This window comes from Narcine bancroftii, chromosome 6, assembly GCF_036971445.1.
Source record: "Narcine bancroftii isolate sNarBan1 chromosome 6, sNarBan1.hap1, whole genome shotgun sequence".
In the NCBI taxonomy this organism is placed as follows: Eukaryota; Metazoa; Chordata; class Chondrichthyes; order Torpediniformes; family Narcinidae; genus Narcine; species Narcine bancroftii.
In genome coordinates, this window is record NC_091474.1 from 30165584 (window position 1) to 30189153 (window position 23570).

Consider the following 23570-nt stretch of genomic DNA (forward strand, 5'->3'; position numbering starts at 1 on the left):
AATCAGCAGGCGAGGGGCCGCCGCATTGCCGGGTTGACGGCCATGGAGCCAATATGGCGATGGTATGGAGTGTCGGGGCCGCCGTGCGGGAGCAGGCCGTGCAGGAGGGCCCGAGCTCCTGCGGCGCCACCGCCGTGCTGAATGTGCTGCGGGCTCTGGGCCTGGGCTCGGCCACTTCAGCCGATGCGGTGGAGCAGTGCGTGCGAACTCGGCTGAGGGAGCAGGACGCCTTGCTGCCCCAGTACTTGTTGTCCCGCAGCGTGGCAGGTACCGACCCCCCCCCCCACCCCCTTTTTACCCACCAGGCCCCCGGCCAGGCCTCGGGACTGCCATTCCTCTTTCTCCCTCCCCTCCCCCCCCTCCCCGCTACAAACATGCCGCCGGCCAGTCCGAGATGGAGGATATTGTAACCCCCTCACCATCCCCCTGTGCCAGCTCATTTCTGAATTCAAACTGGGTTAGTGTGGATCCTGTACACCAGTACTTGCCTTGAGGGACCTCGTCAAATGCCTACTGTAGTCCATGTAGAATAGATGATATGCATTGCCCTGTCCTTGTCAGCAACCTTTGACACTTCAAAAAAACTCAATCAAATTTAGAAGGCGTGAAATGATTCTCACAAAGCAGCAATGTCTGTCCCTAATTTGATCTTGCCTTTTCTAATCTGCATATATCCTATCTGAGGATTTTCACCAAGTTTCCCTTCTGTTAATGTGAGGCAGACTGGCCAAATATTTTCCTGAATTTTCCCTATTTCACTTAACTAAATTGAACATTGGTTACTCTCCACTCCTGGTCCTTGCTGGTTGTTAGTGACAACCCAAAAATCTACTCCAACTTCAGCAATTTCCTCACTTGCCTCTTTTAATATCTTGGGATATATCCCATTAGGTCCACCTTAATGCATCTTATCTTTGTTGATCTCAAAATACCTAAAAACATTAACATTCTTCGTAATTTGCTCCTTATAACTATTCTCCTTGATCTTCTAGGTGAATACCAATGCAAATAATCCATTTAAGACATCATCCACTTCTGACTCCCAAGCATAGATGTCCTCTTTTGTCTTTTGTTCCTTTTTTTAATTAAAAAAAAATTATTTACACCGCAGTAGAAGCCAAATCCAGCCATTTAACCTGTGCCATCCAAATTATCCTATTGTTTTGGAAGGTGGAAGGAAACCGGAGTAACTGGGGAAAACCCATGCAGACAAGGGGAGAATGGACAAACTCCTTGCTTTCTCTGTCTCTAGTTATCTCTTTTTTAAAAAATGCCTTTGAATTCTCTTTAATCCTGCTTGTCAATGACATTTCATGACCCTTTGAGCTTGAGCTCTTGATAATGAAAATGAGTTTAGTATCATGTACAATGTACATGTATACTGAAATTCTAACATTCCTGCAATGCTTGATTTCCTCCAGGGCCCTGCTGGATTTGAGCTTACTAGGTTCATTACCTCTCATGTCACCCAAAGTTCCCTTGATAAACTTAGAGATTGTAACAGGCCCGAGCCATCTAATTTCCCAATTAAGTTGCTGATCGTGTATCATTAAACATGGGAGGAAATCTATGCAGTTATGAGAATGTACAAGCAGTTTACAGACAGCGACGGGCTCAAACCCAGTTTGCTGGCGCAGTGGTGTTGCGCTGCTGTGCCACCCTAAGCTTGCAACCCCTCCTTCCTCCTTACTGGACATTCCTGTCCTAAAGTTCAATTAGCTGTCCTTAAACAACTCCCATGTGCCATTTGTGGACCTTCCAAACAAGTTAAAAGTCTTAAGTTCAAATTTATTGTCAGGGTACATACTTGACATCACAGAGAACCGTGAGATTCATTTCCCTGCAGGCCAAGCAGAATTTCTAATTACGGGTAACTAAACTGATAACAGCTACTTCTAATTAACACCCACATATCCTGTATTATTATGTCATAATTTGCCTTTCCCCAATTTAATATTTTCCCCACAAAGCCCAAGCTTGTCTTTATTCATAGCTATTTTGAAACAAGGAATTGTGATCACTATTCCCAAAATACTTGCCCACTAAAATTCTAATCACTTGGTCAGGCTTATTTCCCAATACAAGGTCTAACAGCCAAATGTCAAAGCCAAGGAGTTGATTGTAGAATTTAGGAGGTGTATGATCCAGATTTGAGGATCAGAGTTGGAGAGGTTGAGCAAATATAAATTTCTGGGAGTCACTCTCTCAGAGACTGTTCCTGGACCCAACACACTAATGTCATTGTGAAGAAAGCACATCAGTGTCTACTTCCTCAGGAGTTTGTGGAGGTTTGGTATGATATCAGAAACCATGGCAAATTTCTACAGATGTGTGGTGGAAAGTGCTGACTGGCTGCATCATGGTCTGGTATGGGGACACCAAAGCCCTGCAAAAGTAGTGGACACAGCCTAGGACATCATAGGCAAAACCCTCCCCACCAGTGGGAAAATTTATGTGGAACGCTGCCGTCGGAGAACAACAGCAATCATCAGGGATTGACACCACCTAGCACATGCTCTGTTCTCATTGCTGCCATTAGGAAAGAGGTATCGGTGCCTCAAGACTTGCACCACCAGGTTCAGGAACAGTTGCTAACCCTCCACCATCAGACTCAGAGACTCATTTAAGGACTCTCACTTTGCATATTTTTTACTAAATATTTTTTTTTCGCATTTGTTTACTTTGTTTACATTTCTCTCTTTTGTATTTGTATCTTTTTCTTGAGTACAGTTTACATTACCGATAAGTAGAAATTCTGTCTCCCCTGCAGGAAAAAGTATCTCAGGGTTGTATGTGTTATCATGTATGTACTTTGACAATAGATTTGAACTTGAACTTAAGAATGCCCCCTTACGGGTTGGGCTAACTACATACTGCTTCAAAAACTCAAATCTTTTCTGGACCCTATTGTGCGGTGACTAGGATTGAACTTAATGTTTTATGAAGATTCAGTATGATTTCCCTGTATTTATATTTTACATCTGTTGACTAAGTTGAGAATTTTGTACCTTTTATTAACTGCCTCCTCAATCAGTCCATTAACCCCACCATTCTGCAAACCTTTGAGAACAGTATTCTGTACATTTGGCCATATTTTACACACCCTGACCCTATCTGCTGCCTGCCTTTGGTTCTACTTGCTGTTAATTTTGCTCAGGACATTTCTAACTTCTATTTTCAGCTTTGTTTCTACTCTCCCTGACTATCTGATTCCTGACCCCCTATCATTCTTCCCCTTCTCTGAAAATGCAATTTGTTTAATTCCCACTTTTTCCCAATTCTGATGAAAAAGTTATTGACCTGAGAATGTTATAAAACACTGGAAATACTGAGTAGGCCAGGCAGCCTCTGTGGAGAGAGGGAGAATATTGTGCCATCCGCTGGAAATCAAAATAGAAATACTGTGCAGACTCAGCAGGTCAGGCAGCATCTATGGAGAGAAAAAGAATTTCATCTTCAGCAGAACTGATGGAATCTGAAAACTGCTTGAGGAACTCAGCATCTGCAGTCCTTTGTGTCCCAAGATGGAATGGTGTGTTGGGGTATCAAGGAATATGGAAGCAAAGGAAGTAAATGGGATTGGAGTGCAGAACAGCAGTCATCCAACTAAGTAGCTGAACAGATTCTAGATGAGAGGATCTTCCTGAGAGGATCTTCCTGTTCCAAACAGATAAGCTCAAGAGATACTATGTAAAATTCTGGAGGGAGAGAAACATGATCGGCTGCAGATGCTGTGATTGTAGTAAAAACACCGAAATGATGGAGAGGCTCCTGTTCCTAAGGTGGGAATCAAGTTTTTCCAGTTCTGATTTAAATTGTCATTGACCTGTTATAAAAATAGAGAAAGTAGAGATACTCAGCTGGAAGTGAACTTTTTATTTGCACAGAAGGGGAGAGAGTGACAGGAGCACAGGAAACTGAGAGAAGAATCAAGAGGGAGAGAGCCAGCTGGTGGTGGAAACTAGAAACGCAGGAAGCTACAGAAACGAGCAGGTAGTGGAGTCAGACAAAGCAGCCGAGGCTCTTTGAACTGAGAAGAAGAAATGATGACCCAGCTGAGGTGTGTTCCAGCTTCAAAATCTGAGCCAAGTTAGTAATGGAAATGATGCAGGTGTGGAGAAATTGCGTGAAGGATGCATAAGTGGTGTGCGAGCAGGTGAAAGATGGAGATTAACTAATAGTGCAAATCATGAAGGAGCAGATTAGTTTGGAAGGGTCATAATCCAGCAATACCAGGAATGATCATGGAAATTTTAAATGAAGATACTGAACTGATGATTTTCCAAAGTGTTGAATTAATTTGGTCTGGGTGTTTCAAATGTCTTTATGGCATAATAGACCATTCAGTCCATGCCATCTCCAGACCATTTCCATTGGTCCCGTCTCCCCACTTCACTGTAACCTATCCTCTCCCACATTCCCCTCATCTCTGGTTCTTCAGTGGTAATTTACAGTGGTCAGCTGGTCCTATTAACCCAAACCTACCAACCAGCACATCTTTGTGGGTCTAGTGAGAACGTGCAAACTCTATAGAGGTAGCACTGGATACTGAAGCAGTGTGACAGCAGCTTCAGTCTGCTGCATTACCATTACTCAACCTTGGAATGAGCTGTGTTAAGCATTTTGGGTAAATGAAGACCAGCCCGGATCTGAGTGGAAAAGTGATGTGTGACTCAAAGCCAGTGGCTCACACAAATAGATTAAAAAGATGTTTGCATTCATAGTGCATCAGGTGTGTGTGAGTGTGTATGTGAGCATCAAGTGGATGATGTGTGATGAGTGCAGGGACATAGTTGGTATGGTGTACACACATGCTGTTTGTGTGCGCATGTGTGTGTGTAGCCTCTGCATGTGTGCATAGTATGTTAAATGTGTGTGTGTGTGGACAGCATGTACCTGCAAATGAGCATGTCAAGGTTTTCTCAGTCTGCAGCTCTTCAAATTGGATGTGGGAGCTGTGGATTCCAAGCAGGATGTGGTAAGATTTGTTTGGCTGAGGATGAAGGGGAATGGATGAACTGGGACTGCAACAGACAGCAATGATCACTCACTGCTTTCTCTTGCCAGGTGCTACCCACGATCAGCTGCTGGAAGGAGCAGAGATGGCCAGTGAGGGCAGGGTCACTGGCAGGTTCTTCAGCTTCTACCCGGACCGGGCAGTGGATTTGATAGCTTGGCTGGCTGGCTGGATCAGCAAGGGGGCTGTTCCTGTAGCTACCATGAACATGCAAGTTGCAGTACCAGAGGGAGAGGAGATTCCTGATGCTTGGCATCATCAGATGATATTTGGAGTAGGCCCTGAGGGGATATACATGACCAATCCTCTGGAGCTCAGTGAGTCAGGAGACTTTACAAATTCTTGTTCCTTTAAACTCTTAAACTCTGTCCCCCAACGAAGGCAAGCATGCCATTTGCCTTCTCTGCTGTTTGCTGTACATGTCCCACCCCATATTTCTTCACAAAGTGCATCACTTTGCATTTGGTTGGATTCTGACCGCCAATTTTTGTGTCAGACTACTTTTCATCACATCCAAGTCATGAATATATATTTCTCAGGTTGTGCAGGGGTTAACTACCACTTAAAACCTTGTTATAACTGTGTAACTGACACGGTGTGCCTTCAGCTGGTACTGAAGCTTCAAAGCCCAGCACAAACTTATCATACTGAGTGCATCTCCTGCACACAAGATTATATGGACCCCAGGAAGTCCCAGAACACACAGAACTGGGCACCCAGGCAACTTAAAAAAAACACTTGACAGTCTGCTAAACACTCCAGGACCTAATGTCTGCACCATAATAGAGGTATAAAGACTCATCTAGTCTGAATGAGCAGCAGTGGTCTCCCAGCCACGCCCCATTTTCTGAAACATGTCCTCTGTTTTGCTGTTCTCCATGGGATGCGTGACTCTGAGCCGGAGTGAATCAGGAGCACGGGCTCTGTGAGGAATCACTATTCCAAGAGCACAGGCTCTATGTGAGGAGCTGACTGAACCAGGACCTTTAAAGCTTCCAGATAGTGGGGTGGAATGGGATTAGGATTAGGGAAAGGGTTCCTGACCCAGTGTAATGAATCTTTTCCTCTGTGCAGTGGAGAGCCACGTTGTGAAGCGGCGCCTGTGTAGTGCCTCATTGCTACTGATCCGGGAGGAGGATGTCCTCTCTCATCTCCCGCAGGTGGCTGGGCCGTGTGTGCTGACAGAGTTCCAGGATCACCCGGCCTGGAGAGAGCTGGATGTTGTTGGTGAGCAGAGATTGCATATTATAACTGGTTTAGCACAGAGACCCTGTCAGGTCAACACCATGAGGCACAGAGCCTCCACGTTCTCTGATACCTCCAGCCCATCTCCACATGGGTTCTGATAAGCTGTATCCTCAGGTGTAATAAGAAATATCCCATTGATTCTGTGGAGGTGCTTGAGGACTGGAAAACTGAATGTTAGCAAGAGTAATAAATCCAAAACCGATGCCAGTTTCATTGGAAAAATGCTTGTAACTGGTATTAAAGAGGTAATAGCTGGAAATTGGAAGGCAATCAGGATGTACTGGTGTGGCTTTATGAAAGAAAATGTAAGAATCAGGAAAACAAAGCTATCTGGCCTGTCAAGCCTGCTGCATCATGGCTGTGGACTCATCTCTACCTACCTGCCCTTTCCCCAGAATCCTTAATTCCCCTGCCATGCAAAAATCTATCCAACTCTTAAGTATATTTATCTATCCATTTTATAATTTGATTCCCTCTTATTCTTCTGAATTCCAGTGTATACAGTCCCAGGCGTCTCAATCTTTTATCATATACTAACCCCTCCCCCCCAAAAGTGGAATCAAACCAATTAACCTCCTCTGTACCACTTCCAAAGCCAATACATTTATACTCATGCAAGGAGATCAGATCTGCATGCAGAACCCCAGTTGTGGACTCACCAGTACTTTGTACACGTGCAGCGGAATTTCCATGCTTTAAATTCCATCCCTCTAGTAATGAAGGCCAACATTCTATTTGCCTTTTTGAGTACCACCTGCAAATCAACCTATTGCAATTCATGCACAAGCACTCCCAAGTCCCTCTGCACAGTAGCATGCTGCAATCTTTCATCATTTAAATAATAATCTGATTTTTTTTCTTCCAAAATGGATGATGTCACATTTATTAACATTGTACTCCAGCTGCCAGACCCTTGCCACTCATGTAACCTATCTATATCTCTCCATCCTCTGCACAATTTGCTTTTTCACTCAGTTTAGTGTCATCAGCAAACTTGGATGCTTTGCACTCAGTCCCCGCTTCCAAATTGCTTATGCATATCTTGAACAGTTGTGGGCCCAGCACTGATTGCCAACCAGAGAAATACATTAGCCTCTCTGCCTTCTATTAGTTAACCAATTCTCTTTCCATTTAAAAAAGAATGCAGCACCTTATCAAATGTCTTCTGGAAACGCAAGTACACAACATCCACCTTTTTCCCCCTCTATCAACTGCACTTGGTATATAACTCCAGTAAATTTGTCAAACAGGATCTTCCCTTCCTGAATCCATGCTGGGTCTGCCTAATAGAAGAATTTCTATCCAGATGTCTTTCTATTTCTTCCATAATGATGGCTTCAAGCATTTCTTGGACTACAGACAGTTAGTTAACCTGGCTTTTGCCTACATCCTTTCTTAAACAGCAGCATTACATTAATTGCCTTCCAGTCTGCCAGGACCTAGCCAGAGTCCAGAGAATTTGAGTAAATTATATCCAGCCTCTACTATAACCTCCTCCATTTCTTTCAGCACTCTCGGATGCATTCCATCAGTACCATGGGACTGATCTACCTTTAGACGCACTAGTTTGCTCAGCACTCTTTAGAGGTAGTGATTGTATTAAGAGCCTCACATCCCATTGCATCCATAATATCACTCATTAGCCTTTTTAGATATGTCCTCCACCCTGAAGACCGACAAGTTAATTGTTCAAAGCTACGGCTATTTCTCATCTTCCAAAGGAACTACCTTCACTTTAGCCACCTTTTTCTGAATTATACAACTATAAAAACTTTTACTATCTGCTTTTCTATTTTGTGCATTTACTTTTGTAATCTATCTACCCTTTATTGCTTGCTTTGTGGTCCTTTGTTGCTTTTTAAAGTTTTCCCAATCTGCCAAATTCGGACTAGTTGATGACTGCTTGCATGGGCTTTTAGTTTGATGCCTTCCTTCATTTCCTCTCCCCACCATAACCTTGCTTTTAACTGAAATAGTCTTTTGTTACCACTGTGGAAAATCTTTTTGAAAGTCTTCCACTGTTCCACCACATAACGTGCGTTCCCAGTCTATACCAACTCCTCCCTCATTCTGTTGTAGACTCCCTTGTTTAGGCATCAAACACTGTTTTTAGATTGAACTCTCGTATCCCATATTTGTAATGAGAAATTCAGTTATACTGTGATGACTCTTTTTGAGAGGATCCTCAACAATAAGATCATTAATTTCGTCAGCCATACACAAACGTGCTGGAGAAACTCAGGTCACGCAGCATTCAGAGGAAGTAAAGGGTAACCGATGTTTCGGGCCTAGGCCCTTCGTCAGCATTGCACATGACCCCAGTATCTGCAGCATTGCACAGGACCAGATCTAAGATGGCACATTCCCTTGTAGGTTCAGTAACCTGCTGCTCAAGAAAGCCATCACGATACATTCCGTACATCCTCAAGACTGGTTCAAACATGTTGATTTGCCCAATCCATTTGCAAGTTCAAGTCCCCCATGACAACTGCCTTTCCATTCTTACATGTCTCAGATAGTTCTTGGTTTATTGCCTGTACCTCTGTAATGTTAATATTTGACTGCCCGTGGACAACTACCATCAGTGATTCCCCCCCCCCCCCCCCTTATTTTTTTAATCTCCAGAAAGATTCTGGTCCTTAAATCTTGTATCTATTGGCCTAATTGAGCCATAGAAACACCACAGCACAGAAACACCCTTTGGCCCATCTAGTGTGTGCCAAACCTCTTCTGCCTTGTCTCAATGACCTGCACTATTATCCTCCCTTGGCTTGCTGCCTGTCTTTACACAGTAACCTGATACTCTTGGGATTTAATTGCCAATAATCTCCACCCTGCAGCCACGCAAATCAGTTGGCATCAGTCAAACAGACTGGGGTGGTTGGGGGAGACCCAGAGGCCTGGGGGGGGGGTGGGAAAGGAGTAGATCATGGTGGAGGGAAGACCAAGGGTGGATTGGGTGAAGAGGCAAGGGGGTTCATGATCTCTGGGAAACCCTGGATCATGGGGGTGGGGCTCGATCGGGGGGGGGGGGGCAAGCCCTTGGGGTAGATCTGGGGAGGGTGAGAGTCCTGGGATCTGGGGGGAGAGGCAGGAGTGAGCCCTGGGGTTGGATAAATGAGAGGCGAGTCCTTGGCAGGGGGAGGGGGGATGTTAGCAGAACGAGAGCCAGTGCAGAGTTGTGATTTGCCTAATGCCCACTCCCTGCAGGGCAGGTGGCTCGGATGATTGCTGGAGAGGACACACGCACTGAAGGTTTAGGTTCCGTGCACTTGATCATCCCAGCTGCCTACAAGTCAGGGATCACACTGTTCGTCCAGAGACACTCGGAAGTAGCCAGTGAGATATTTTCCGCATCAGAGCTGCCTTTATCAGCATAAGTCAACAATCACAGCCTAAACAACAGACCTGGTTCCTGGGAGAAACTGAGTGCAGGAAATAGGCTAGACACTCCTTGAGATATCAGACCCCCGGCATCTTAGAACAGGCTCTGCAGCTGCTATGTCTACATCAACCACCAGAAACCCATCTGTCCTGCACATGTCCTTCGGTACCTCCCTCGAGGTCAGGATTCAACCCACATCACTGTGAACTGCAGTACTTACCACTGAGTCACACAGCTGCTGAATGATGGGACAACTGTGAATGATACATGGAACAGCACAGCAAGAGGACAAGCCTTACATCATTTGTGGATTGTGATGCCAAATTCAACTGATTCTGTTTGCTTGCACATGGCCCCTTTGAATCCCTGAATATTCACACCTGTCTGACTACTCTTACTATGCATGTCACACCCTGGCAGTCTGTTCCAGATGTAAAAAAGATGCCACGGACATCCCTGACACCCTCCCACCCCCATCCTATATCCTCCAGTTTTCCAATGGGATGAAATAGGAATAAATAGAATTCTATAAGTTTCCTTTCAAGCTGCAATTGAACAATCTAGATTTTTTTTAGACATACAGCACATTTACAGGCCCTTTCGGCCCCATGAACCCATGTCACCCAATTATACTCAATTGAGCTGCCCTCCTTGGTACACTTTGAAAGGTGGGAGGAAACTGGGGCTCCAGGGAAATCTCACAAAGACACAGGGAGAATGTACAAACTCCTTACTGACAACACAGGATTGGAACACCAGTCCCAATCGCTGATACTGCAACGGGGTTGTGCTAACCACTACCCTAACTGTGCTCCTGTTCTTTGCAAATTTGCGAACAAGTTGAACAGTTTTGTATACCTTGTTTCTTTGACAACATTTGGGTATGGCTGGAGATGCTGGTGACTTTTGCACTTAAGCCACTGTTGTGTGACCATGATGTGGCTGTTTTTGCCTGCTCTGGTTTGACATGTAGGAGTAACTCACATATGATTGATTTTGGGATCGGAGAGGTAAAAACCACCAGTCAGTGATGCTCGTGGCTAAGGCTATAGTCCTTTGGAATCAGTGGCTATATCCAATGCAAAGTGATGACCTTGCATAGGAATCCCCTCTGACTGTCATTGATAAAGCCCGTACCCATATTTCCTCTTTTTCATCTACTTCTGCCCTCTCCCTTCCTCAGACAGAACAAAGCCAGAGTCCCTCTGCTCTCCACACCCTACCAGCCTCCTAATTCTTTGACACTTGTGCCATCTTTCAGCACAGTCCCACTAGCACCTCATCCACATTTTGCAGGAATCAGCCTTCGGACTACCTGATCATCTCTTCCCTCCCCACCCACCCATCTCCTGCAGCACTTCGCTTTGTAACTGCAGGAAGTCCCCTACACTTCCCTCCTCACCTACTGCATTGGGTGGACTTGATATAGCCTCTTATTCAGTGAAACCAAATGCAGATTGGGCGACTGCTTTGCTGACCACCTGCACTCTGTGGGCCAACTTTGATCTCCCAGTAACCATTTAAATTCTCAGCATTTCCACACTGACATGACTACCCTTGGCCTCTTCCATTGTCAGGGGGAGGCCAAATGTAAACTTGAGGAGCAACACATCAGAGGAGAGCCTTAAACCCAACCTTGATAACATCAAGTCTGCAGTTGCTGTGACTGTAGTAAAAACACAAATGCTGGAGGAACTCAGGTTGTCTTGCAGCATCTGTAGGAGATAAAGATATATTACTGATGTTTTGGACCTGAGCCCTTCTTTAAGGTGTGACACTTGATTTTTTTTCTAATTTTAGGTAATCCCATCTGATTCAAGTTTCCATGTCTTCTTTACCTATTTCTGTTTTACATTTCTAACTCTTCACCTCCCTCCCATCATCTCTCCCTTGACCTCTCTACTTCTCCCACTCTTTCACCTCTTTGCCTTCCCCTGATTATTTCCTTCCCGTGGTATGGTTAAAGGTCCCAACCGGATACATTGACCATCCATTTCTACACATGTATTGCACAGGAATAGGGCCTTCGGCCTACATGTCTTTGCTGAATATTGTCTCAATCAAACTAAAACTGCCTCTTGCACCTGATAAATAGCCCTCCATCCTTTTCATATTCATGTGTCTGCCTGGAAGCCTCTTAAATATGACCACTGCACCATGAGTCTTGTGTAAAATATTTCACCTGCACATCTCCCTTACACTTACTCCCCTTCACCTTAAACAAGGGCAGCACAGTTAGTGCAGTGCTTTTATAGCACCAGCGATTGGAACTGGAGTTCAAGTCCCACGTTGTCTGTAAGGAGTTTGTATGTTCTCCCCATGGCTGCGTGGGTTTTCCCTGGAGGCTCGTTTCCTCCCACTGTCAAAACATACAGCGGTTGTAATTGGGTGTAATTGGGCTGTGCTGAATGTCTAAATTAAAAAAAGTTCTATAGTGTACAGGAGATGTGGGCCAAGTATTTTTTATAAAAGTGGTGAGTACTGTTAGGTCTGCTTTGTTCATGAATGAGTGAGACAAACACCAGGCTGAGTCGAAATCAGGGTTCTTTGTTCTTTATTACCGGATTGTAACACTTGCGACTAACCATGTTAGTCGGAGAATGCATTCTGCCGTTATCAGCAAAATTGTGATTTTTTATACCCTTGGATATGTGCTTAGAACATCATCATATCATTACTTGTCCAATGACTAAAACTGTTGCTATCCTTTCCCTGCTAGCTTCCTGCCTCTCAATCCATCAATGTCTCTCTTATCTTGTAAGTACAAGGATGCATTCACATCTTGTTACAGCCCTGTCCATCTCCCAAACACTCCCTGTAACTCCTTACACATTCCCATCTCATGATGTTTTACCTTACAGTACCTGGAACAGGCTGCCAGGAGTGAGGTGGAAACAGATATGATTGCCATGTTTAAGGGGCTTTGATTATGCAGTGAATGGAGGGGCTCATGGACCACATTGCAAACAGCAGAGCTTTGGCTTATATTGAGCATCACATTGGGCACTGACACCTGGGCCAAAGAGCCTGTTCCTGTGCTTAATCACGTTCATTGTAAGTTCACGGTGTGTGTACCCAATGATGTGTCTGTACCTGAATGGGTGCTCAGGGAATTGCATGTGTTCAACATGATTGTACAGTGCAAATTGGTGTCTCTGCAACTCACTGTGGGAGTCAGTGCCTGGGGAGATGGAAAAAGGTGTCTGGGGAGCTTTCAATCATGAAAAGGAGGAAAAAAAACAGGATTGCTTTAGTGGCAAGAAGGAAGATGGTAGTACATTGGTGGAGATTCACACTGACTGTCAAAGTCATGATCTGTGGCATAAAGAAAGCATCATTCATGCATGGAGCAGTCAGGAATTAGTGTTCACTGCCCAGGTGGGGCGCTGGCCGAAGTGGATTCAATCATGGTTCAGAAACAGCCCCTTCAACCCACTACATTCATGCTGGCCATCTACAAATCCCACCTGATTCAATTAGGTCCCTATCCTTTGTTTTTTTTTCCTATTTAAGTGCCTAAATGTTTCAAGGTTGGGATTGCATCTGACTTTACCACTTCTGCTGGCAGCTAGTTCCAGATATCAAACATTAGATCCCCTTTAAATCTCTTTCCTCTCACCCTCTTGGTTCAGATACCCCTACCCTCAGGAACAAGTTTTGACCATCTATTCTATATAAGCCTCTTAACCTTATCCACTTTGTTCAGGTTGCCCCTCAGTCATCTTTATTCTAGGGAAAAGAAACCCAGCCTCCAATCTCATTACTAGAGTCCTCCAATCTAGGCAACATCCTCGTGAATCTCCTCTGCACTCTCACCACATCCCTTCCCAATAACGTGGACACCAGTTTAATATCTGGGTACAGAGCAGAAACAAGATTGATAGGATTCACACACCTGTTCACAAATTCCACATGTTTATCACCTACATCTCCCCCACTGATGGTACTATAGGTTCCATTGGTTCTCCTTTACTGCCTTTCAGTGCAACCTAATCTATTGTCTCATCACTTTGAGGACTTTGAACATGATTTGCATCCAACTACAATTTAGCTCTCAGCTATGTGTGTATACAAGGGAGAAACTGGAAGCCATGTGCTGTGATCCTGTTGTGTGTGACTTGGGTGAGAATATCTGTGGTTTGATGTCTTGAATTGTTGATGACACAAAGACTGCTGAAGTTAGAGACAGTGAGAATGTTGCCAAGAATACAGAACCACGTGGATCAGCTGGAAAGCTGAGCAGCGCACAATGGCCTAAGTAATGCTAGGTAATGCAGTTTTATGACGAGCCACACCTTAAGACAGCAGTGTGCTGAGACAAGAAAGCAGGAAACAACAGTCCATTTAGCTTGACACTATTCAAAGCAAAAATGGTAAAGGAGATTAGGAAAGATAAAATAGTAAAAAATGAAGGCTTTGTGATAGGGAGATGATATCAAGCCAACTTGTAGCAAGTGTGGAGAGAAAGACGAGACAAAATGTTTTTTCAGAGGGCCAGGGATCATCAGGTCTCCACTGTGTGATGGAAGGAGAGAGACATTTAAAGTAGGAATGGATACTCATTAAGCATGTTGCAAGGGTTTAGCAAGTATGCAGAATTGACATGATAATCAAGATCTGACCTGATCAAGTTCAGTGGCAGAGTAGATGTGAGGAGTCGAGTGGCTTTAACCCACTCCAAATTTGCAAACTTGGAAGTGACTGGTGGCCTGGTCCTTTGTCAGTTGCTTGCTCCTACCATTGTCTTTCCAGCAGGAAGCTCTTCGCAGCAGCTCATTCCCAGATTCCAGAGAGGAATTCATAAAGCATAAAAATTTTCCTTCCAATTCAGCAGGGCCATGGATGCTGAGCATGTAGAGAATGACCAACATGTCCTTCAAAAGCCAGCATGTGTATTTTAAACACTCAAAAGGAAACAGATAGTTTAATCAAACATTATTTTTTTTATTGACTGTTTCTCATGCTGTTTAGCTGCAAGATGCGAGAGGTGTGAGACCACTGCTGAACGGTATAAGGTGCCCTTCTGCCCCAGAGCTGGATACATTCTGAAGGTAGAGCAGCTCCTCCATATCACTCCTTTATGTTAGGCTGCAAGAGGGAGGTAGAACGAGAGAGAGAAAAAAACAGGTCAGTGTCACGCTGTCTAGATGCAGAAACAATGCCCAGCACAGTGCCTCGGCTCCACAAACAGGCACTCTTCTGATCCTGGGTGTCATCAGTTTGGAGGCTGCACATTTGCCCAGGCGTTTCTCCCATAGGTTACTAAGTTAATTGGTTGCTGTAAATTATCCCTAGTGTGCAGGGCAGTGTTTAAAATGTTCAACACATTGAAAGTATTCATTAGATGAACACAAACAATTTCTATGGTAGAGGCTCCAGGACAAATTGAGTGGGGAGTGGACAATTCCCAAAAGTCAAGTGAACTGGGTCTGATCGTTCACCATTGTGAACAAGAAAACACAACAACGGCAGGAAAATGGAAGTCGAGAGTAAATCAGCCACTGAACTGAACAGAGGAATGAGTTTGTTCTTCAGAAACTAAATGGTAGAATGTCAGTATTCACTGTGACTTTGGACATGAATCTCTTAAAGTTTCTGTATAGATTCAGCAAGTGATTAACAAAGAAATGTGAATGTTGGCCTTTACTGTGTTAGAATTCAAGTGGAGGAGTAGACTTTGCTCCAATAATACAAAGAGCATTGACTTCCAATTTAAGAAGGTTCACCAGATAGATTCCTGGGACAAGTACTTATTCTATGAGAAGCAATTTAGCAGAGTGGACCTCTGCTCCCTCAAGTTTAGAATGAGAGATGATCTCCTGAAACACAGAATTATTATGGGCCTGGTTACGGTAGATGAACGGATGTTTCCCCTTGCTGAGGAGTCTAGAACCAGCAGATACAGTCTGCCATTGAGGATTGAAGAAATGTCTTCACCTGGAGGGTGGTGAATCTTTAAAATTCTCTCCTCGTGAGGGTTGAGAATTTTGAGTGTGAGAAGGATTCAGAGATCGGGATTACCACAGGAAAATGGTGCTGAGGGAAAAGATCAGCTGACATCGCGTTGACTGGCAGAATGGGCATGAGTTAACGGAAGTAGATGCTCCTTTTTGATACCTGTTTCTAGGTCAGCGCAACTCTTCCATCGCCATACCAAAATGTTAAAGTGCCACCATGCCTGCACTTAATTGGAGATTTTCACTTTACCTGCAGCCTTACTCACCTTTCTAGCTATGAATTTCTCTATTTCACTCTCCCTGCAGCCTTACCTTTCTATCTGTGACTTTCTCCATTTCACTCTCCCTGCAGCCTTACTCACCTTTCTATCTGGGAGTCTCTCTATTTCACTCTCCCTGCAGTCGTACTCACCTTTCTATCTGGGAGTCTCTCTATTTCACTCTCCCTGCAGTCATACTCACCTTTCTATCTGGGAGTCTCTCTATTTCACTCTCCCTGCAGCCTTACTCACCTTTCTAGCTATGAATTTCTCTATTTCACTCTCCCTGCAGCCTTACCTTTCTATCTGTGACTTTCTCCATTTCACTCTCCCTGCAGCCTTACTCACCTTTCTATCTGGGAGTCTATTTCACTCTCCCTGCAACCCTACTCACCTTTCTAGCTATGAATTTCTCTATTTCACTCTCCCTGCAGCCTTACCTTTCTATCTGTGACTTTCTCCATTTCACTCTCCCTGCAGCCTCACTCACTTTTCTATCTGTGAGACTCTCTATTTCACTCTCCCTGCAGTCTTAATCACCTTTCTATCTTGGAGTCTCTCTGTTTCACTCTCCCTGCAGCCTTACTCACCTTTCTATCTGGGAGTCTCTCAAACTGGTTGCAATTGCACTTGGCTGTGCTTCATTTAACCGGAAAACACTCTCAACGACGGACAGCTCTGTGCTGGTGGTATCGAGACCGCAGAAAGCACACCAATCATTCACCACCATTCCTCCACCGATCACCTCACTGCCACGATTTATTGTACCAGCCTGCAACAGAGCAGCAAAGAAAATTGGCACCAATTCCGTCACCTGGCAGCCTATCTCATGGCTGCACCTCTCCACTGTGGAAGTACTGCAGCATCAAAGTTTGGAGGCAAGAAGAGTCATTCAGAGGAACATCAGACAGCAAGGAATAGTGTAGCAGGCAGAGGAAAGAGTGGCAGATGGAAGTTAAGTCATACAAGTTAAACTAGGGTAGGTGGTAGAGAGTAAACTGTCAGGCTAGAGAGTGTTAGAGAACAGACAGTCCTAGGGGTACATTGTTCCCTGGAAGTGGTGACACAGGTAAAGGTGTTTGGAATGCTTGCCTCCATCAGTCAGGGAGTTAAGTTTCAGAAAAGGATCTGACCTACATTGTTCATTGCCTATTTCCCTCCATGGATGCTGCCTGACCAGCTGAGTCCATCCAGCTTCTTGAGCACAGGAGTTGGGAAGTCGCAGTACAGCTGCACAACATACTGCACAAGGGCACATTGGAGTATTGTGTGCAGGTTGTCCTTTTAGTGGAAGGATGTTATTAAACTGCAGACCTCACAGAAAAAGTTCCCAGGACCAGAGGGCTTGAGTGACAAAGCTGCAACTTCTTTCCTTGGAGTGTAGTAGCCAGAGAAATTACTTTATAGAGGGAAATAGAGGAGAGATCATTTGAATAGTCAAAAACAAGAAATCTGTAGATGCTGGGGTATAGTGCAGTACAGATTTGCTGGAGAGACTTTTCAGGTCATGTAACACCCACAGGAATTAAAAGGCCATCAATGTTCTCGGCCTGAGCCTTCATCAGTGGGGGGGGGGGGGGGGGGGGGGGTGGTGGTTGAAAGCCAGTCAAGATACCTGAATAAAAAGGTGGATACAGATGGGTGGGGGTAGAGTAAAGCTGAGGAGTGATGGGGAAAGGAGAGAGGGCTAAGAAATTTACCATTCTGATAGAAGGGAAAGAGGTGGCGAGCTAGGGGAAAGGAGACAAGGGAAAGAGAAAGAACCAGGGAGGAGGCTATACAGGTGAGAGGGTAGAAGGTGAATGGTCAGTCCTTTCCCCAGGGTGATAGTCTAAAACCGGGGAACATAGGTTTAATGTGAGAGTAAAGATTTAAAGGGGATGTGAGGTGCACCTTCACACAGAGGGTGGTGGGTATATAGAATATATAGGGACATATATTGGTTAGGAAGCATATAGGCCAAACGCATGCAAATGAGATGAGCTCAAGTAGACAATTAGAGAGTATTGGTGGATGATTGCCTCTCTGACGGGAGGTCTGTGCTAGTGGTGTGCCTCAGGGATCAGTGCTGGGTCCATTATTGTTTGTAATCTATATCAATGATCTGAATGATAATGTAATAAATTGGATCAGCAAATTTGCAGATGACACAAAGATTGGAGGCATGAACAGCTAAGAAGGTTTTAAAAGCTTGCAGAGGGATCTGGACCGGCTAAAAAATGGCAGATGAAATTTAATGCAGACAAGTGTGAGGTGTTGCATTTTGGAAAGACAAACCTAGAAAGGACATACAAGGTAAATGGTAGGACATTGAGGAGTGTGGTAGAACAGAGGGATTTGAGAATGCAGCTAATGTAATTCCTTGACAGTGGTGTCACAGGTGGATAGGGTTGTAAAGAGAGCTTTGGCATGTTCGCCTTCAAAAATCAAAGCATTGACTATGGGATTGGGATGTCAGAAGGAGTGTGGAAGAATGAGGAGATGTGATAGAGGTGTACAAAATTATGAGGGGGATAGAGTATTAAGGCTGGCATCATTCCCCCACCAAAGCAGGCTTTTTCTGCTGAGGGTAGGTGAGATACAAACCAGAGAGCATGGATTAAGGGTGAAAGGGGAAAAGTTTAAAGGGAACATTAGGGGGAATTTGTTCACACAGAGAGTGGTGGGAATGTGGAATGAGCTACCAAGCAGCTGAAGTGGTGAATGTGAGCTCAATTTTGACATTTAAGAAAAATTTGGACAGGTACATGGATGGGAGGTGCTATGGACTGGATGCAGGTCAGTTGGACTAGGGAGAATAGCTCAGCAGTCTAGAAGACCTGTTTCTTTGCTGTAATTAAGGGGTAAGCACACGATAGTCAATGGGTAATCATCTACAGGGAAAAATCAAAGGGCTTACCACCAATGGAACCTGCAGCAGTGAGGAGAGCTCATCCTGATCTTCGATGGAGGTCTTCGGGTGAACCAACCCCCCCTGGTTACTCAACGCACAGTAACTGCCCACCAGAACCTGCTGGGCCACAGTCTGCCGGAAAACCTCCACCTTCAGCACGTCTGCCAAGATTTCCTCTGTTTCCTGGTTAGGAACAGATGTAGCCATATTCACATGAAGAAATTCTGTTATTTCATACTAAGGGTGGCATCATTCTCCCACCAAATAAAAAAATTTACAAGCTAAAACAAATATTATTTGGTAAACACCTGGTTTACCATTAAATACTGAGGTGACTGATGGGTATAACCAATGGGGGCCACTGTCATACCTGGTAAAATAACTCATTAAGTGTGCTAGCTGGGACCATTGCCACGAGAATTGTAGAGCAAACAGCCAGTACCAGAAAGTGGGACATCCAGTGGAGCTGCAAATCCAGCGCTGTCTGTAAGGAGTTTGTACGTTCTCCCTGTGCCTGCACATGTTTTCCCTAGGAACTCCAGTTTTCTCCCACCGTTCAAAACTTACCACAGATTGCTGTTTAATTGATGTATTTGAGCAGAACGAGGACATGGGCTGGAAACTGGGCTGTATGTCTAAATTTTTTTTAATTACTGTGCTGACTAGACATGGTTTCTTCCCTGAGGAATGAGTTGTTGCTTTTTTCACGCTAGGGGTCAGGTTACCTGCTCCTGCATCCATTTAGTTATGTTCCAACATTTGGTAGCAAAGCTGTTGGAAATAAAATGCATGCTGGCAGAATTCACCATATTGCTGCATGCCTGGGTGTGTAGAACTGCCGTGTATTGGAAGGCAATGATGAAATGAGACGATACGATTCAGCAACAAAGCACCGAGACTTCTTCACTAAATGTTGGTACTGAAATGTCTCTGTGTTCTACTCAGTTTCTAATAAAAACACACCGAAATGCTGGAGGAACTCGGCTGGTCTTTCAGCATCCACAGGAGACAAAGAAATATTGCCGACGTTTCAGCCCGTACCCTTCTTCAAGGAGCATTTCGGTGCATTTTTACTACAATCACAGCGCCTGCAGACTTCTCTGTTTCTACCAGGAAACCCACGATTTGGAGATGGAATGTCATGTGATCAACATTGTAAAATCTGAACTACCACACATTACTTGCAATTCATCAATAATGAATCCCATCAGCAAGAGGGACCCTTCTAGAGACACTAAGTATGCATTATCAATTTATAACATGACTAGAGGCTCCACCTTCTCAAAAGTTATCAAATAACATTGTCAGTTTATTGTCAATAAAAGTTATTTAAGGAATGCACAATGCAAACTGTGTAAACACATCACCCACAACTAGACTGAATGAGGCTTCAGTTTTCCATTTCTGACCTCTAGGTAACAAAAAAAACATGAAAATATAAGGACCAGGGTCCACATCTCCCTGTCTGAGGGAAGAGGACATTGAAGTAGGCCACTCAGTCAACAAATGCAAGCCCATCGGCGAGGCAGACAGCACTCCTTTCAATCCAAGAGGCAGTGATTACTTCAGTTGTCCAAGATGCAGAAAGATGCTGGTTGAAAACTCCATTAGATCAACAGGACAGGAGAATCATTTTCATAGAAAGGTATACGCAATTCAAATGGCTTCCATATACTGTGGCAGGAAAGTAGTTGCTTTCAGGGGAGATGGTATGGAAATACTGAAGAATAAGGGCAGATTATTCAGAGGCTTGTAAATATCCTAGAGATTGGGCACCTCAGAAGACAGAAAGACCACCTGCTTTGCACAGTTCTATAAACTGTGCCAGAGGCCTCCAGATCTCTCCACAATCTCCATCAGTACCAGAAAACCGACAGGGCTGCGTTCTCAGCCCCTGCTCTACTCCCCTGCTTTACTCACTTTACACCTATGACTATGGCTTGGTACGAAATCACTGACGACACCACAGTAGTGGGTTGTATAAAGAAAGCCGATGAATCAGCTTACAGGAGGGAAATTGAAAAAAATGGCTGAATGGTGCACCAACAACCACCTCACACTCAATGTCACAAAATCAAGGAGCTGAGTGTTGACTTTAGGAAGAGAAAGCCAGAGGTGTACAATCTAGTGATCATTGGGGGATCAGAGGTGGAGAGGGTGAGGAAATTTAAGTTCTTGGGAGTCACTAACTTGGAGGATCTTTCCTGGACCTGACACACTAATGGCATCGTGAAGAAAGCACGTCAGCACCTCTTCTTCCTCAGGAGTTTGCGGAGGTTTGGTATGACACCAGAAATCCTGGCAAATTTCTACAGATGTGCGATGGAAAGTATGCTGACTTAGCTGCATCATGGTCTGGTATGGGGACATTAGTGTAAGGCCCTACAAAAGGTAGTGGACACAGCCCAGGACATCACAGGCAAAACCTTCCCCAGCGTTCCAGCTACATGGAACGCTGCGATCGGAGAACAACAGCAATCATCAGGGATTGGCACCACCTAGCACATGCTCTGTACTCACTGCTACCATCAGGAAAGAGGTATAGGTGCCTCAAGACTCACACTACCAGGTTCAGGAACAGCTGATACCCTTCCACGATCCGACCCCTCAACAACAAACTCAATGAGGGACTCATTTAAGGACTCTTACATTTGCAACTTATTGATATATAAAATTTACTCTGTATTGCAGTTTGTTTACATTCGTTAAACACTGTGTAGTTTTTTTTGCACTACCAAAAAGTGGTAATTCTGCCTGGCCCGCAGGAAAAAGAATATGATGTCATGTATGTACTCTGACAATAAATGTGAAATCTAAAGGACCATGCACTGTCAAAATGTTGGAAATATCACCTACAGTGTAAAACAGTGCTGGAGAAACTCAGCAGACCATATAGCATCAATAGGAAAGAATATATTTTGCTCATACCCTGATGAAGGGCTCAAGTTCATAAACATTGATTATGTATCATTCTCTTTGCTACACAGTTTGACCAGCTGAGTTACCCAGTATTGTGTTTTTATGGAGGGGGCAAGACCAGACAGAAAACCACTGCATTGCTTTCTCAGGGTTGGTTAAAATGGAGAGAACAAGTAGTGAACATCTGACATTTACACCAGAGGGCGTGTGGAGCCAGCAAAATGGTCACGATCCAGCAGCAAACCGTTGACAATGAAACACAAACATCTGCAGTTACTGTGATTGCAGTAAAAACACAGAAATACTTCATCCAGCATTTTTGTGCTTTTTTTAAAGTACTTTGTCATACACTTCTATGAAGCAGGAAAGTTAATCTTTAATAAGGGTGTGCTTTCAATGTGGATAGCAAGTTATTGAATTACAATTTCAGCCAGGAATCACTGGTGACAATAATGCCAACAGCAAGTTCCTTGACACTTCTTTCTATTGCTGCCGATCTGGGCTGAGCTACCCCTGTCTGCTACCTTGACATTTTTCCTGTTGTCACTTTAATTTATGATAAAAAAAATTCAACACCAGCCCACCTAGCACTTGACCAACAACTCAGCAGGTTACTGTTATGAGTGTGCGTCCAGGTCAGATGTACCCATCACGAGTGTGCATCCAAACCAGACACCCCCATCCCGGAATGTACATCCTTCTCAGGCTTTCCTTGATCTTGGTTTAGTCAACCTTTCACCCCAGCCGATCATGGTGGCACGTTGGGTGAAACTTCACCACGTTGTCTGTGACACTCACACATGAACCTATTAAGCAAGCTTCTCTGCCTTGACATCAATACAAAGCACTTCCTGCACAGAGGGTGGCAGTCCTTGCAGAGAATGCATCTGCCTTGCGAGAGTGGAGAGATTACCCAAAGTGGTGACTGACACAGTAATGTAGCTCGATCATTCTTACTCCTGCTCCACCAGCCAAGCCAGTGGCAGCTCCCAGATTCTTTTATTTTAGGCAACATTTGCCATTGAGGGAATTGATGGAGGGCCAGACGGATAAATATAATCTGCTGATAGATTCTTATTACAGCAACAAAAAGCCCTGTTCCACCTTTCAATAGGGTTCATTTCAGTATCTGTCCCATATTAATTCCATATCCCTTCAACATTCCGAAAAATATGGCCACTGATTATCTGACATGGAACCAGGCCTGTTGAGCAACTCAGTCCATGCAAACCAAGGCCCCATCTACACTAATCCTCTTCACCACCAGACAACCAGCAGCCTTCAACATATGGCATTTCAAGCGCTTGTCTACCCTGTGACGTATAGGTTAGAGCTCACATGTCAAACTCAGGCCCGCGGGCCAAATTTGGCCCGTGATATAATTATATTTGGTCCGCAAGATCATATCAAATATGTATTAGAGCTGGCCCGCTGGCTGCCGCGCCAGTATAGCGCATGCACAGCTAATACTACAAATCCCAGAATGCTTTGCAAATGTGTTGGTGCCGGCCCGTCAGCCCGCTAATCGCCCCCACCTCCTCTCTTTACTTTCATTAGCATCTGTGACCTGTCGCCGAACTCACGTGTAATAAACCCCTTACGGAAAATGGCCAAACGAAAGACAGAAAACAGGACCTTTCAAGACAGGTGGGAGGGAAACTCTGACCCCAGACTTTGATGAACTTGCATCTAAGAAGAGATGCCAAGTATCTGGTTTAGACCCAGGTGCATCAGAGTAAATCACAGTGTAGCAAGCTAAGCTTGGATTAATATTTTCTTTGGTTAACTTTGGACTGTTCATAGTTGAAAGATTGAATTTTCATTGAAGCAAGTTGTTATTTTTTTGACTTGTTGGCTTGTGAAAAAAAATACATTGAAAAGGAGCTTAAAG

General features: G+C 44.4%; 2 protein-coding genes across 6 annotated transcripts in view; one reads left to right on the top strand and one right to left on the bottom strand.

Annotated features, from left to right (window-relative positions):
• Positions 1 to 27: 27 nt before the first annotated feature.
• LOC138735913 (uncharacterized) lies at positions 28 to 21714 on the top strand. 5 transcript variants are annotated; one of them, XM_069884574.1, is made up of 4 exons: positions 28 to 267; positions 5068 to 5334; positions 6092 to 6244; positions 19706 to 21714. In XM_069884574.1, the coding sequence occupies exons 1-4, from the start codon at positions 54 to 56 to the stop codon at positions 19924 to 19926; spliced, it is 855 nt and encodes a 284-aa protein (XP_069740675.1). In that variant the 5' UTR covers positions 28 to 53; the 3' UTR covers positions 19927 to 21714. The 5 variants fall into 5 exon arrangements, with proteins under 5 accessions (XP_069740675.1, XP_069740679.1, XP_069740677.1 ...); XM_069884578.1 differs by having other exon boundaries at positions 20176 to 21714; XM_069884576.1 differs by having other exon boundaries at positions 18747 to 19735.
• eif6 (eukaryotic translation initiation factor 6) overlaps positions 14574 to 23570 on the bottom strand; it is a 43756-nt gene continuing 34759 nt past the window's right edge. The window contains exons 4-6 of the mRNA XM_069884579.1: positions 18767 to 18943; positions 16458 to 16639; positions 14574 to 14738 (exon numbers count right to left, since the gene is read on the bottom strand). Of these exons, the coding sequence (XP_069740680.1) occupies positions 14729 to 14738; positions 16458 to 16639; positions 18767 to 18943 (369 nt within the window). The 3' untranslated portion in view covers positions 14574 to 14728. The remainder of the gene's footprint in view (positions 14739 to 16457; positions 16640 to 18766; positions 18944 to 23570) is intronic.

Excerpts from the sequence above, each read along its gene's own strand:
- LOC138735913 (XM_069884574.1), top strand. The coding sequence starts at position 54 with ATGGCGATGGTATGGAGTGTCGGGGCCGCCGTGCGGGAGCAGGCCGTG. Across the intron at positions 268-5,067 it reads GTTGTCCCGCAGCGTGGCAG|GTGCTACCCACGATCAGCTG; the intron begins GTACCGACCCCC and ends TTCTCTTGCCAG. Across the intron at positions 5,335-6,091 it reads GACCAATCCTCTGGAGCTCA|TGGAGAGCCACGTTGTGAAG; the intron begins GTGAGTCAGGAG and ends TCCTCTGTGCAG.